The 15,227-nt window shown below is 41.2% G+C and overlaps 1 protein-coding gene across 4 annotated transcripts in view; it reads right to left on the reverse strand.

Moving 5' to 3' along the window:
• DAB2 (DAB adaptor protein 2) overlaps positions 1-15,227 on the reverse strand; it is a 272,840-nt gene that overhangs the window by 34,662 nt on the left and 222,951 nt on the right. For 3 of the 4 annotated variants that reach the window (XM_073621614.1, XM_073621624.1, XM_073621634.1), the window contains 3 exons: positions 8,753-9,415; positions 3,895-4,063; positions 2,280-2,921 (listed from right to left, as the gene is read on the reverse strand). In XM_073621614.1, coding sequence (XP_073477715.1) covers positions 2,280-2,921; positions 3,895-4,063; positions 8,753-9,415 — 1,474 coding nt within the window. The remainder of the gene's footprint in view (positions 1-2,279; positions 2,922-3,894; positions 4,064-8,752; positions 9,416-15,227) is intronic. The other variant, XM_073621641.1, reaches the window with a different exon arrangement.

Genomic DNA, 15,227 nt, shown 5'->3' on the forward strand with positions numbered 1-15,227 from the left:
ACCACTGGCAATAGTAAAAGATTTTACAACAGGGCTGTTATGAGTATTCCTTCAGCCAACCCAGGAGGAAGTTCATGCCACTGGTGCGTGCTGGAGGAGGATATAAATATTTGGGACAGGCCTTGTGATCGCTCTCTTCCCGCAGGGTGCAGACTGGGGAGGTGGTGCTCCTTGACTGAACTATTCTATTAGGCCAATAGCCTGTGTGGGACCTAACATGTGCGATAGACCTGAAGTGGCCCTGGAACTGTCCTGCCAGTCAAAGGAGGATACCAGAATCAAGTTACGGGAGGATGATTTTGCTGGATAAAGCCAGGGTGAAGGCTGGTTTCTCAGAAGGGTCTGGTAGACTGCCTTGGGGGCGCACAGAGCCTAGGAAACAGAGAGAAGTCTATGAACCAGCTAGGATGCTGCCTACAATGTTGTCAGGACAGCTTAAAGGTTCTGACACTGTGACGCTGGGACATAGATCTGGATAATTCTGTAAGGGATCTACTTAGGTATCCGGGACCCCTAACCCTCACCTGCGTGTTGTTCAAAAACAAAAAAACTTCTAAAATACAGACAAGTGACTGACACTCAGTGTTCTTTCTTTACCCCTTCTTAGCCCTGGAGAAAAATGCTGGCCAACCCGTGTCTCAGAAGGTGCCACCATGCCTCTGGGGTCAGGAAATGGCTACAAATGTAACCATGCAAAAATATCCATATCTAAGCATGCTACTGCAATGTGCATCAACCTGTTATACAGAGTTATGTACATAGTTATATTATTATACATGATTATACACGTGTTGTATGTGCTATTTATAAAGCAGCGAATGTGATTTTCAGCAAGGGCCATACACACAGGCCGAATATTAGGCAGCATTGGCAGTTTCAATAGGAACTGTCCAACATTTGGCCTGTGTGGAAGGGGCATGATCTAAAAAGGTCTGCTGATCAGCACCCGATCAGTGCTCTCAGCCAATGACTGTGCTCTGGTAGGGAAGGCCATCCCCCTGTCAGAACACAATAGCACAGCAGCGGTGATCACTGTACTAAAATTGGATAGTTAGTACAGCAGCTCTCCCTGAGCTTCAGTTTTTTTTTTCATTCAGTCCGCTGAGTTGAATGAAAAAAAAAAAAACTACTAGTGTGTACCAGACTTTAATCACCACCTTTTAAAACACATGGACCTAAAAGATTATCCACCAGAGAATATATAAGGGCTCTAGGCGCAAGTGGCGGCAAAGTGAGCAATCGATGGTGTGAAGTAACACCTGATCATCTGTGACCTTTTCTCATCACGGTGGGCATACCCCGGAAGGGGTCTTTAGGGACTGGGTTCCATAGCATTGGACCACGGCCCTGGACTTGCATAGCACCCTACGGCTGACACCTTGCACCAAGTGGCAAGGTGAGCACACATGCAGGATCCAGTGACCAAAGCAACATTACAGGCCAGCCCGACTCAAGGTTTTAATGAGCCAGGGTTGATTGAGATCCACTGCTTATAGACTGGCAGTAAAAGAAAGTGAGGACTTGATTGAAGAATCCAATGATAAAATAATAAAGAAAAATAAACGTAATAAATTTAAGCTAAGGGTGAATTTCTCCATGAAGGAAAAAAGGTTCATCACCTTTAGACATTAGCAAAAAACTAAGGACTCAGAGTGGGTTAGGGTTATAGGAGAGACACCCTTGGAGCGTGTCCTCTAAAGCTCTGCCAGTGTCCAATTACCTGAAGGCACATGCCTATAACCCATGGTGTATAAATACTTTCCCCGTGTCCTGTACTGTATAATTAGTTTAGAAGGGTTACTGCCAATGTATCCAGACAGACTTACAACAAAGGTACAATTTGTATGTGCGCTCATCTGACTTTTAAAGGTAAAGTCAAATTTCATAGATGCTATTTATGAATTGTTAGAAAACTGAAAGACGTCCTCTATTCACAGTTAAACAGGACAAATAGAGAGGGTGACTGTCCCTAACAGGGATACAGAAAACAACAAAAACTGACAGGGGTTCCAATCCCTCTCCACTCTATCCAAATAAAAAAAAAAACAGTTTTGCTTTTAGTTATACTTTAATACTCTTCATTTTTACTACTGCCTCGCCCCAAAATTTTCACTATGCAAAATTTCCAATTTACCAGAACACACAGCACGCCCAGTGATTAAAGGCCATATCTGGGCATACTTTCCATGAACACAAACATTTACACTTTACAAAGTGTATCTTTTTATCAGTACAATATTTACCATTAAATTAAAAAAAAAAAACACTTAGCACATTACCGTTAATTTTAGAAGAGAGTTGACTAATATCATGATCGTCATGGTCCGCAATTTCTTGGGGAATTCCAACTTTGCTACTAAAGTAATTTGAAAAGGCTCCAGATGTGCTACTTGAGTTGTTTTGGTGCTCTCCACGTCTTGCAGGGACAGCAGGAGGCTTAGCCAGCTGGTAGTCTTTAAACATATCCTTCACATTCTTCTTTTCCTTCTCACCCAGAGGATCCAGAGCAGTAAAAGCATCACTTTCCTTCTTAGGTGACTCCTTCACTGGAGCTGGCCTTGGTGGAAGCTGTGGAGGGCTTGAAATAATTGGTCCTGACTGAATTAATCCAGAGGGTAATGTTGGTGGTCTAGGTGGAAAAATGTTCATTTGGAAAGGGTTACTTGGTGCCTGGGTCCATCCTGGTGGTTGGACAGATACTGGTTGATTCCATAATGGGGGATTTTGTACAGGGGGAGGAACTACAAAGTGGGCTGGCTGGTTCCAGGACACCATTGATGACGGTGTTGAAAGGACAGTTGGCGGATTAAAGCTAGGCAGGGCTCCCAATACCGGATTGGGAAGCGTGGTAGCTGGCTGAGTAAAAAGTAGAGGTTGTTGATGCCATTGCTGAGTTTGAGATGAATTTAGTGGTAGAGTACCTACAGCAAAAAAACTGAGATTTAGTAACTAACATTGAATTATACCTCCTAAACAAGGTTTTAGTAAAAATATATTACTGATCAATAGGCACTTAGCTAATCCTCCAGCTTCTTGAAAAGCCATTTACAATGATTTCACATCTGTTAGAAATGTTAAGTCCGATTGATCTTTGCAGACTTTGGCAGTTTTCACCACTAGGGAAGAGGATTACTTGGCAGGACAACAAGGCAGGAGAACTTCAATCTATATTAATAAAGATGGAGCTGGTGGGAGAGCTGGCACATTGGATTGGCAAAGCCCAGCCTTTCCTTGCTGAGTTTTTCAGTGAAATTGGTATGACAGCTGTGAATGTGGGATGAAATAGGAATGGTCCAACAGAGGATAATTAAAAGTAAAAAATATACATAACAAAATTGCAACCTACTTACAAGTGGATCTAATTCCATTAGTTGTTAAAAAAATATACACAAGTTATTTCCCATTCTTTATAGCTTGGCATTGCTAATAAGAGTAGCTCAATAGCTACTGTTGCTAGTCTAGTATTTGTACTTCAGCATGATAGACTTAAAGAATAACCTGGCATACTCACTTTGTATTACATTTGCAGGGAAAATTGATAAGGAACTAAAGAAGAGCTGTACAAATTTCCAAAGCCAGGAAACAAGGCTAGATACCAAATTACAGTTGTGGTCTGTATTTGAGCCTTTACTATTGGTATCTAGCATAAAAATCAAGCACAAAATTTGATTGACTAGATACTAAGTTCTTCAACAATTAGTCCCCTCCCCACCCCAAACTTTATTTGTCACTCCAACAAGGTCAGTTTAGCAAGACCCAACCCTGTTTGGACACACTAGAATATGCATAGCCATGGTATTAGGTTAGGTGAAACTACAGCTAGCTAGCTAGTATGGTGGTGTATGTAATAAAACCCTAGTTTAACAATTCCTTGAAGATCCTGCTTTCACTCACCAGCACCTCCTATAGGTGGTATAGTGGAAAGGTTGTTAGCATTAAAAAGATCCAATGGGTTTGGTTGTAGTGAGGTTGATGTAGTTGGTACGGATACTGATAAAACCGGCTCTGGGTTTACAGAGTTTGATGAAAAAATGTCTGACCCAAATATGTCATCAGTAGCTGGCTGCATAAAAAGAAAGACAACAGGTATTTAAACCTTGTAACAAAACAGTTTATAGATGCACAATTGTTACTACTTTGGTGTTTCTTCATTCAGCACCATCTTAAGAAACAACATCACGGCAAAGATTGGATTAGTGGGCAACCTCTATACATTAAAGACGCATTTGCATCAAGATGAAGTATATAGCAATAAAAAAGTTAGCACAAAACAGTTAGCGTTTGTTATGGTTAAAACAATGCGCATTTGATTTTTTTTTTTTTTTTTGCTAAGGTAATGCTAGAACAAGTAACAGTCGACCCCACTCCAAGAGTGGTTACACTGCCATGCTTTATGTTTCTTTGCACTGGGTATCTTTGGGCAACCATCTTCGTGTACTGTAGCACCTCTTGTTGCATTCTCAATAACATAAAATAATATAAAAAATTAATAACCATTCAAGGAAACTGGGAACCCTTCATAATGGTCATAGCGTGAACTCAGACCCAGGAACTCAATTGCAAAATCTCAAGTTCAACTCGCAAACTTCTATCCAATGTTGAACATTGGTTTTAAAAACGAACTATCAAAAAGGTGTCACTCATCTTTCTAGGTCGGACGCCAAAGTACAAAGGTGTGAGTTGTACATTAGCTAAACATACAAGGTTATTTTTCCTTGTGGTTTCCTGGTGGTTTGACCCTCAGATAAAAAGCAGCTGTGTACTTAATATCTACAACCTAAAAAAAGCCTCAATTACATAAGGACGGGAAATCTGGCATACCTAGTTCAGCTGTTTGTGTAATACATTCCTATGTTAGTTCTGAAATATATTTTTAAAGATTTGATCATCTCAGCAAACAAATTGACTCATTCAATGAATGGTTTGCAAACAGTATTTTACTTACCATTAGTACGCATAGGTGGCAGCATGAGGTAAAGAAGTAATAAAAGTTAGAATTTTTGTAAACATTTGTAAAAAAATTAAACAGACCAGGGTAGACCCAAAAGGCCAGTATGGCCACCCTGGCAACTGCCAGATGGGTTATAATATCTAGATATCACACGGACTGCCCATTTGTAACATTTTCTGTTGCAGTTAAAGGTTTACTGCATTGTGTACATATCCTGCAAAAAACTCCTACCAGAACTATACTGGGTTAAAAGCAAATCTACTTTAGAAGCTTTTTTTCACAATGAACCTAAAGGGTGTCTAATTCTAGATTTTGTTTATTTGAGAACTCTGCTTGGTTAAAAGTAATTTTAGTTTAAAGGCATTGCTAACCGATAAGCTTTAAGGGATTTTAAAGCTGAAACTCATAAAAAAAAAATAGAGCAGTGAGGAGTTAAAGCATCTTATTATTGTTTGTGTCCTTGCTAGTGAGTAAAACCATGTATATTTGTCCAAGGTACCATTGCCACTAGGACTTAAGTGAGGTAGGAGAAAAAAATGTGATTTGTCCCGAAACATGAATAGAGAAGAAATTGCCCAAATGGGCAATATAGGTCAAGAATTGAGGGATAGTCTAATGAATGGGACACAGATAGGAAAACAAAGCCCAAAACTGATGGGTTAATCCCTATGTATCCAAAACTAAAAGAAAAAATATCTTTAGAATTTAAAGTTGGGTTATATGCATACATGTGTGCGTAACTGTTTAAATGGCAGGGCTGCCTGATATTCCCAGCTTTATCCGAACGTTCTCTTCTGCCATCTGAACAGCTGGATATCACACAGGGAAACTCATTTCTCTTTTGCATTTTATAATCTACATTTTACATATCATCCTGTTGAATAATGTACACATACTTTATATTTTTACTGCATCCTGGTTAAGCAAATTATAATAGAAGAAAACAATACAACTAGAAATGAGTAGAATTTGCAGAAACAGCAGTTTGATAGAACGAGTCGTAATTTTTTGGCTGCGGGGGGATTTTGGTAGTCCACTCAGTTTATTGTGAACTAATATAAGGGTATTTCTGTGTTTTAATAAATAAGGGCAATAGAAAACTCAATGACATTCACTTGAATGCATTACAAAATAAAGCTAAAAAAACCCCATAAAACAATATTGCCATTGGGACCTCAAAGTTTTTTGCCCTAAACAAGAAAATACATGATTTATTTACTGTATCAACTGCAGTCTGACAAGAAAGAATCTGATTGCTCTCAAATGTCACCAAGACCTGTTCTCCCTTCCTACTTGTACTTTTAGAGATAGGGTCCCTTGACTCGTTCTTCCAGGCTTTTCACTACATGCTATACTGTTCGGAAAAGGACAACACGAGGTGGTGGGATTCAGAGGGTTATTGTTTAGCTTCAGCATTAGGGTCAATGGTTAGATGCTCCACCTTACTTCTCACTTAAAGCAGAACTAAACTTACAATTTAGCAAGCAGGCAGACACACTTACCTACCTCACAGTCTCCTACAGAACATACACTGAGCTGTGCATGTGCAGCTCAGCATGCATTCCTGGTACACTATGGCTGTGCTGGAATACTGACTCCCGTGCACATGCATGGGATCACATCATCCCCCACTGGCCAATAAGCTGAAAACACAGCACCTGGAAGGGAACAGTGGCCAGTAAGGGATGTTACAGTTGCATCGCTTGATGGTTGAGGAAGATATCTTGAGTTTAGTATTACGGTGACAATGTCTGTAAAAGTGACTCATTCACACTCTCCTCTCCAGCCCTGCCTCTCCTACCTCCATTGTAGGCAATAGTAAAATACCCAGTGTCAGCTGGTTTCAGAGCCTAGAGGGAGTGATAACATTATGTCCTCGTCATGTGACCGTGTTGAGGCTAGCAACTGGTTACATGGGAGAAGGTCAAATACTGCTGAGGAGGATTGCTGAAGAAGTGTCAGTTGGTCCAGGGGAAGGGGCTTGCAAAGTGAATAAGAAAAATAACAGTACCGTATATACTTGAGTATAAGTTGACCCGAATATAAGCCGAGGCACCCATTTTTACCACAAAAAACTGGGAAAACTTATTGACTCGAGTATAAGCCTAGGGTGAGAAATGTGCAGCTACTGTAAGTGGTAAAGAGGGTCAACAATGCCCATTTGCAACCTCAGTGTGCCCATTTCCAGCCATACGTCCCCCGAACTTCAAACTCGGTGGTTAAGGGTTCCTAGATGCCCCCTAGCTGCAGCCAAAATTTGGGGTCTCTGGACCCAAAGGGTCCTGAAATGACATTGCTGCAGATGGACACAGTTGACCGACTTTGGGGTCGTATCTCGGGGCCACTTGGTACTAGGAACCCCAAATTTGGTGTGCAAACCCAGTGGAAATAGCACTAAAACATAACCAAAGCTGTGGTTCCTAGAACCAAGTGGCCCCGAGATACGGGGCCCCAAAGTTGGTTTGGAAAATGTCAAGCACTTCTGCAGCAGAGAATGACATATTTTCCGAACCGACTTTGGGGCCCCGTATGTCAGGGCCACTTGGTGCTAGGAACACCAGCTTTGGATATGTTGTAGTGCTAGTTCCACTGGGTTTGCACACCAGGGTTTGGGGTTCCTAGCACCAAGTGGCCCCCGAGATACTGGGCCCCAAATTCGGTTCGGAAAATGTCAAGCACTTTTCTGCATAAGAGAATGGCATTTTCCGAACCGACTTTGGGGCCCCGTATCTCGGGGCTACTTGGTGCTAGGAACCCCAGCTTTGGATATGTTGTAGTGCTAGTTCCACTGGGTTTGCACACCAGATTTGGGGTTCCTAGCACCAAGTGGCCCCTGAGATACTAGGCCCCAAATTCGGTTCGGAAAATGTCAAGCACTTTTCTGCATAAGAGAATTACATTTTCCGAACCGACTTTGGGGCCGCGTATCTCGGGGCTACTTGATGCTAGGAACACCAGCTTTGGATATGTTGTAGTGCTAGTTCCACTGGGCTTGCATACCAGATTTGGGGTCCTAACACCAAGTGGCCCCTGAGATACTGGGCCCCAAATTCGGTTCGGAAAATGTCAAGCACTTTTCTGCATAAGAGAATGACATTTTCCGAACCGACTTTGGGGCCCCGTATCTCGGGGCTACTTGGTGCTAGGAACCCCAGCTTTGGATATGTTGTAGTGCTAGTTCCACTGGGTTTGCACACCAGATTTGGGGTTCCTAGCACCAAGTGGCCCCCAAGATACTGGGCCCCAAAGTCAGTTCGGAAAATTTCATTTTCTGCTGCAGAAAAGTGCTTGACTCGAGTATAAGCCGAGGGGGGCACTTTCAGCACAAAAAAATGTGCTGAAAAACTTGGCTTATACTCGAGTATATATGGTATTTCTTTAAAGACAAAGGAAAAAGAACTCAAAGACTGAAAACTACGAATATATGCAATGTCAACCCTTCACATCAAACTGAAATCAGGGGTCTTATTTTTCTTATATGCAACTATTATTATTGCTGTCTAAGCTAGAAGTGCATATTCAGTTAACTTTGAGTGTCACAACTTCAAAGCAATATATCCAGCATGGATATGCCTGTGAAACTGAGCCCTTTCTCCAAAAAAAAAACAGAATTGTATAAAAACTGTCATTGTTCAGGGACAACACAGAGAAGAGAGCAGCACATCATCCTTAATGATGGGAGCTACATTACCCTGTACCACTGATAATATGTATGCACCAAATACATATTTTCAGCTGTCTTCATTTACTGTGGAAATCTGCTATTCACCACAGAAAAAGTGTATTAAAAAATAAAATCACCTTTACACATCTCCTTCCTCTTCCAGGCTTGGTGCTCTGAGGTGGAGGGCTAATAGTTATAGGGTCAGAAGAATGTGGGCTGACATTGCCGCTCTTGTGACTGAAATTCCCCTCTGAGTTCTTTAAGCCATTTTGCACATCCCCTGCTTTGGATGAGCAGTCACTAAATGGATTTGGTTTAGGTCTGCTTAGAGAACCATTTTCTTTGTGTCCTAGCACGCCATTTTGAGTCCTTGCAACAGGAGCAGACTGGTTACCATTAAAAGGCCACTGGTCTGACTTTTGCTCCTGTTTACCGGAATGGCTAGTTATTTGGTCAAACTGCTGCCCAAACTCAATGTCGTCAGTTAGATTCCCATTGCTGTCGGGCCCGTTCCTTAGGCTTTTTGCGTTTTCAGTTTCACGATTGACAGATTTAGAAGAATCATGTGGAGAAGAAGTTGATTGATCTGCAGTTGCAAAAGGATCATCACTAAAAGGATCTGGATTAGGTGCAGGAAAAAAGTTGAGATTGGTGGAAAATGGGTTTTCAGATGAGAAAGGTGACCGTGCTTTGGGATGAGGAACAGAAGAACAAGAGTGGGTGAAAGGATTTCCTTTAATGCAGTTTTGATTGGTGTCGATTTCAGTGTGTAAATCCACTAACAGGATATCGTTACTTTCCTAGCGATGCGGGAAGAAATGAGATGATACATTAGCGAGGCAAAAGTGCAAATCACCAAAGAAAGCAGAACAAAGCACAATATACACATAGATCAACATAAATTCCACTTATTTTAGTCAAGATGAAAAGCAATTAAAGCAGACCTTTGGAACTCTACCCTTTATGGCAAGGAGATCTCCCTTACATTTGGTCCAGGGCATGACAGTCAGGGCTCTACTGGGAGCTAGACTGCCTGGTTTCTTTGTCTGGAATGCATTTTCCATATATTCCTTGCAAAAAAATAGTGACTATTAAAATATATGTAGACTCCAACTAGTTTCTACAAGGAATTTATGGAAGAAGAACTCCAGGTTGTGCAGCTCACAACAGAACACTAGCTATCACAGTAAAGCTGAAGGTGGGAGGTTTAAGCTCTTGTGAACTCCAGCAAGGAGATCTTTCCTCACTTCCAACCTGTAAAAAGCACAATTGAAAGTGTCAAAGTAGCCATAGGTAGGAAAATGTCAGATTTTATCTTCCTCAGAAAATGTAGAAGAGATGGTGAAACTCTTATTTACCTTTTTTTTATAAACCCACTGTCTAATATAAAACGTATTGTCCACAGTCCCTTTTGAAATGCATTTTTATAATAAACAGTTTAGGTTAAGGTATAAAATGTTTACAGCATTTACCAGTAAAAGCTCTTTTTGAGGTGCTTTTTTCTATTGAATTTTAACTGAGCATCAAGACTATGGTGTCCACTGTACCTACAACATACTTCTGGGATACATTAGGCTCTTCAACCTCAACTCAACCTCAGCCCTAGCAAAAGCTACCTGCTCCTTGCTACAAATATTTGGAATAAACCCATCATTAATATTTGCCTGCTAATGGAAACTAACCATCTCCTGAGCACTTCTTGACTTGCCTAAAGACAAAAACTTTTAGTTTTAAAAAATTGACAGAGTGAAGAAGGAACAGAACCTATGTTCCTGCTGAGAAAATGTACCCTCTCTGTTTGTTGTCCATTGTCACTTGGAAAGAAAATAGGGGAAAATCCAACATTTGTATTTGTCACCATAACATAAAGAAGACACTTGTTTTAGTGACAGCTTTCTGAGAGGAAACAAGCTTTGGTTGTACTTCTCCTTTAATTGTGTGATCCCTACACAGCATAAATATATAGATGTGTAGCACCCTGCCCTAGGCTGGATACATTTTGTTTTTGGCTCTGCTGTACTTAACTTAGCAGCAATTTATTTTATACGTCCAGTAAGGTCCCCCTAACTCTGGTGGTTGATAGCCTAGGAGTAGGAGGGTCAGCCACTTGGTTATGAATATTTATCTGACTTCAGCCAATGCCTGGGAGACTGGCTCAAAAGGTGTGGCTGGTGAGAAGATAAATGTGTGGGGTGGTCTGTTCAGAGGTCTCTCTCCATGGGCCTCTATCCCTGGAAGGCAGTCTGTGTTACTGAAGAGCTGTTGCTGTTAGGTCTCAGCATGTGCCTGGCTGAGGGCCTGGAGGAGCCTGGCTGTCACTGGACATGGTGAATAGGACCATTTGCCTAGAGCTGCAGGTGTGCCTGTGCTTTGAGGGTCAGAAGCCAGAGGTTGCTACAAGGACTGTGACTGCGCTTACAGAGTCTCAGACTAGCAGGTTGTCCCCTCTACCTCCAGCAATACTTAAGGCTACTACCAAAGTACTTTCCCTGATAATATGTTCTCTAATGCCGAGTTTGTTTTGGAGTATCTTGCACCGTCAGTTACCCACCTGTGTTCGGTTATTACAATAAATCTTCAAAAAGACAACCCTAGATTGAGTTTGTGTTTGTCGGTATGCTCTGAAATTGGTATCTGGGCCTGGTGGGACGGGGGGCAGGTCTGGTGCACCATCAGAGCTGGCTGCCTACAGCTGGAAGAGGCAGCCAGCTGAAAAGGACCATGATGATGGTACAGAACCTGCTGTGTGGCACCCAAGCAGCAGATTGCAGCAGGAGAAAGCTACATTTGCTGTGCTTTGAAGAGCAATACAGCACTACAGGTAAGTGAAGAAAAGAACATGGAGGGTGAGGAGGGTGAGGGGAGTTGAATGCCACTTTAAGATGTGCCGTGTTCGGCAGTAACTAACCAGACCATATCTTTTATAACTTTCCCAATTGTAACACTGGCCACATATGTTACAATTTAACTGTCAAATCTCTAAACAGTCTCCTTTACAATCCAAGGTCCTTGTCTCACATTCATACATACACATACTAGGGTCAATTAATACAAGAGCCAATTAACCTACCGGCATGTCTTTGGAGTATGGGAGGAAACCAGCGTACCCAGAGGAAACCAATGCAAGCACAGGAAGAACACTGAACTCTCTTCAGGTAGTGTCCTGGCCAGGATTTGAACCAAGGATCCTAGTGCTGCAAGCACATCATGAACACGCACTTTATGTTTTATGAACTGTTTTTGCTGTTAGAGCAACCAGTCAGTTTCCGATTTCCATTTTTCCAGGTCGATAAAGAAGATAAAAATGAAAGGATCAGTGCACCCTAACACCAAAATCTCTACATCTACAGACATCCACGATCTAACACTAACCTTTCTAACCCTGTAAATTAGAAATCAGTATACATACCATTCTTGAAGCCGATCCGACCCCACACTGAGCTGTCAGCTTTGACTTCTCTGTGAAAGGTGGGTGCCGAGGGCACAGCCTACAACGGAAGCCCCATGGTAACTCTGTGGGTGACGTCACTCCCCATTAATTTCACAGCCATTGTCAGCTGTGTCCTCTGCAGAGCTTCCACCGCTGGAGACCGGACTGGATTGGCTTAAAAAAAAGGTAAGTATACTGGTTTCTTCTTTATATGGCTAGATAGGTTAAGCTTATATTGTGGATGTTTGTAGATGTAGCAATTTTAGTGTTAGGGTTGACTTATCCTTTAAGAGTTAAAGTGGTTTGAAATGGACAACCAAACCATGCCTTCTTGCAGGCACTTTGATGGGTAATGGTGGTAGGAAATGGGTAAAGGCTCTGCTATCTGTTCACAGGCCTGGGAATTCATAGAACAGTAAGGAATTAAACAATTGGGGTGCAGAGAGGTATACTGTATTTCAGTAGGTACATTAAATAATTATCTCATTGTAAATATGTAATTTACTTAGCATACCACTTCCTTAATGTAGATGACATAATAAATAGTTTGGGGTTGAAAATCTTACTCCATGAGGACCCATCAGTCATTTAAAGCTGAACTCGAGGCAAATGCTCAATACACAGATGAAATACACTCAATGGAGCTGTTTTATCTGCCAAAGTATTTGCATTTCTGTCAATTCATTCCTGAGATTCAGTTTTGCCAGACAGCACAGCCAAGTGGATAACACCACTTAGGGCTCGTTCACACCAAGTGTGATGACCTGTTTTTTTCTGCACTGAAAAAACGCAGGTCACTGCTAAGGCACATAGAAACAAATGGGTTTTATCGTGCAGGCTAGTATGAACATAGCCTTAGGGTAAATGTATACAGGGGTGTCCTCTCTCCACCCCCAAGCCTGTTGACCGAAAAGGCGATCCCTCTTCTCAGTGTACTATCTTCTCCTATCAGCATGTTCCTTGCCAGCACATTTACATGCACACCTTCTTGGCTACTAATTCTACCTTTTTCAGTCTGAGTGCCGCTGTACGGGAGACTGCAAGAGATTGACACCACGTAAAGTTCAGGTACGTACACTAGCTGCAATTAAAAAGTATATATGTTTAATCATTTATTTATGAAAACAGAGGTGTGTTAATGTGCGTCTTTTATATCTGCCTGTATTTCTGCTTTAAATAGAAACAATTTAGTACTGTCCATGATACTTTGAAAAAGACCTTGAAAAAGGGGAAATACCCCGAAAGCTTGTCCTGAAAAGTTGTATGTTAGTGAAAATAAAAAAAACGTATCACGGACAGTACTCAATTGTTTCTGTCCCAAGTGCACTAATACGGCTACAATCACCTCAAAGCTTTAAATAGGATTTCAAAAATATATAAATAATTGTGTCTGCGCTAAAAATAAAAAATATAAAAAAGTGTGCTGAAAAAAAATATACCAATATTATAAAACTTAAAAGTGTCAATATAAAACAAATACGTATAATAAACAATATTCAATACAATCCTTTTGTGAAATTATGCTCAAAAGTGCAACATGCAAAAAGACAAATGATATATGCATATAATACAAATATAAAATCCAGGTGCTGGTTGTGTAGCAAACAAGTGTCCACATCCCCAAAAAAAATAACTCATATCTGATAAAACGTAAAGTGCAAATACATCTGATCCATAAAAATTTGTGTCCATCATGCTCCTCCTTAATAGTGTCCACAGTAAAGCATGCTTCAGTGCTCTCCTGTGACCCCCACTTGTGCTTGCGCTCACCTCTAGGCGTGTGACACGGTAATTAAACAGTGTCTAATCACACATTGGAGCCACTCCTGGGCTCATTCAGGGTATACTGATGTAAACTCCAAACCTCTCAGATGACATCAATAGTTTCACATAAAAGAAAGAAATGCTCCATAGTGTAACATAGCCAAGGATTTATTAAAAGTAAATTAAAATTCCCATCAGGAGGGTACTCACAATATACAGGTGCGTGAGTGCACCAACCTATCCAGAGTCTGATATACAAACAAATGCTCGTATGGCGTGCGGTATGGTGTGCTCTCCTCTGCTCCTCCGTGCTGTCAGCTCCGTCCTACCCCTCCCCTACGCGTATTTGGCACAGGGATCACGTGCCTTCATCTGGGGGATCACACATAATTTGTCTTTAAATAGGATTTCCCACTGCCTGATTGGATCTCAGAGAGGGAGAAATCGTGAAGCCCACACAAAGGTTCCGGAAGCACAAGAGAGAATTGGCATGGGTCCAATGTATATCTTTACTAATTCTTTTTTTTTCTTCAGTTTAAGGCTTATATATGCATACCTGCCAGTTTGCACAATCAGAATTGAACCTTGAGTCAGGTAAATGGATTTGCTTATTTCTAGTACGCATTTATTTTCTAGAACATCTGCGAAGTGACAAGCTGCATACAGCCTGCATGTACTGTTGAGAAATAAAGACTTTGTTGGACAATAGCTGGTACAAGGTCAAGAACACTTTTGCTACAAACATTAAAAATTCTTTCACAAATGTTCCTTACAATCTCTGAGGCCAGTTTGTACATCTACAGTGCCTTGCAAAAGTATTCACCCCCCTTGGCTTTTTACCTATTTTGTTACATTACAGCCTTTAGTTCAATGTTTTTTAAATCTGAATTATATGTGATGGATCAGAACACAATAGTCTAAGTTGGTGAAGTAAAATTAGAAAAATATATACATAAAACTATTTTTCAGAAATAAAAAACTGATAATTGGCATGTGCGTATATATTCACCCCCTTTGTTATGAAGCCCATAAAAAGCTCCGATGCAACCAATTACCTTCAGAAGTCACATAATTAGTGAAATGATGTCCACCTGTGTGCAATCTAAGTGTCACATGATCTGTCATTACATATACACACCTTTTTGAAATGCCCCAGAGGCTGCAACACCTAAGCAAGAGGCACCAGTAACCAAACACTGCCATGAAGACCAAGGAACTCTTCAAACAAGTAAGGGACAATGTTGTTGAGAAGTACAAGTCAGGGTCAGGTTATAAAAAAATATCCAAATCTTTGATGATCCCTAGGAGCACCATCAAATCTATCATAACCAAATGGAAAGAACATGGCACAACAGCAAACCTTCCAAGAGACGGCCGCACACCAAAACTCATGGACCGGGCAAGGAAGGCATTAATCA

This window comes from Aquarana catesbeiana, linkage group LG01, assembly GCF_042186555.1.
Source record: "Aquarana catesbeiana isolate 2022-GZ linkage group LG01, ASM4218655v1, whole genome shotgun sequence".
NCBI classification, from domain to species: domain Eukaryota; kingdom Metazoa; phylum Chordata; class Amphibia; order Anura; family Ranidae; genus Aquarana; species Aquarana catesbeiana.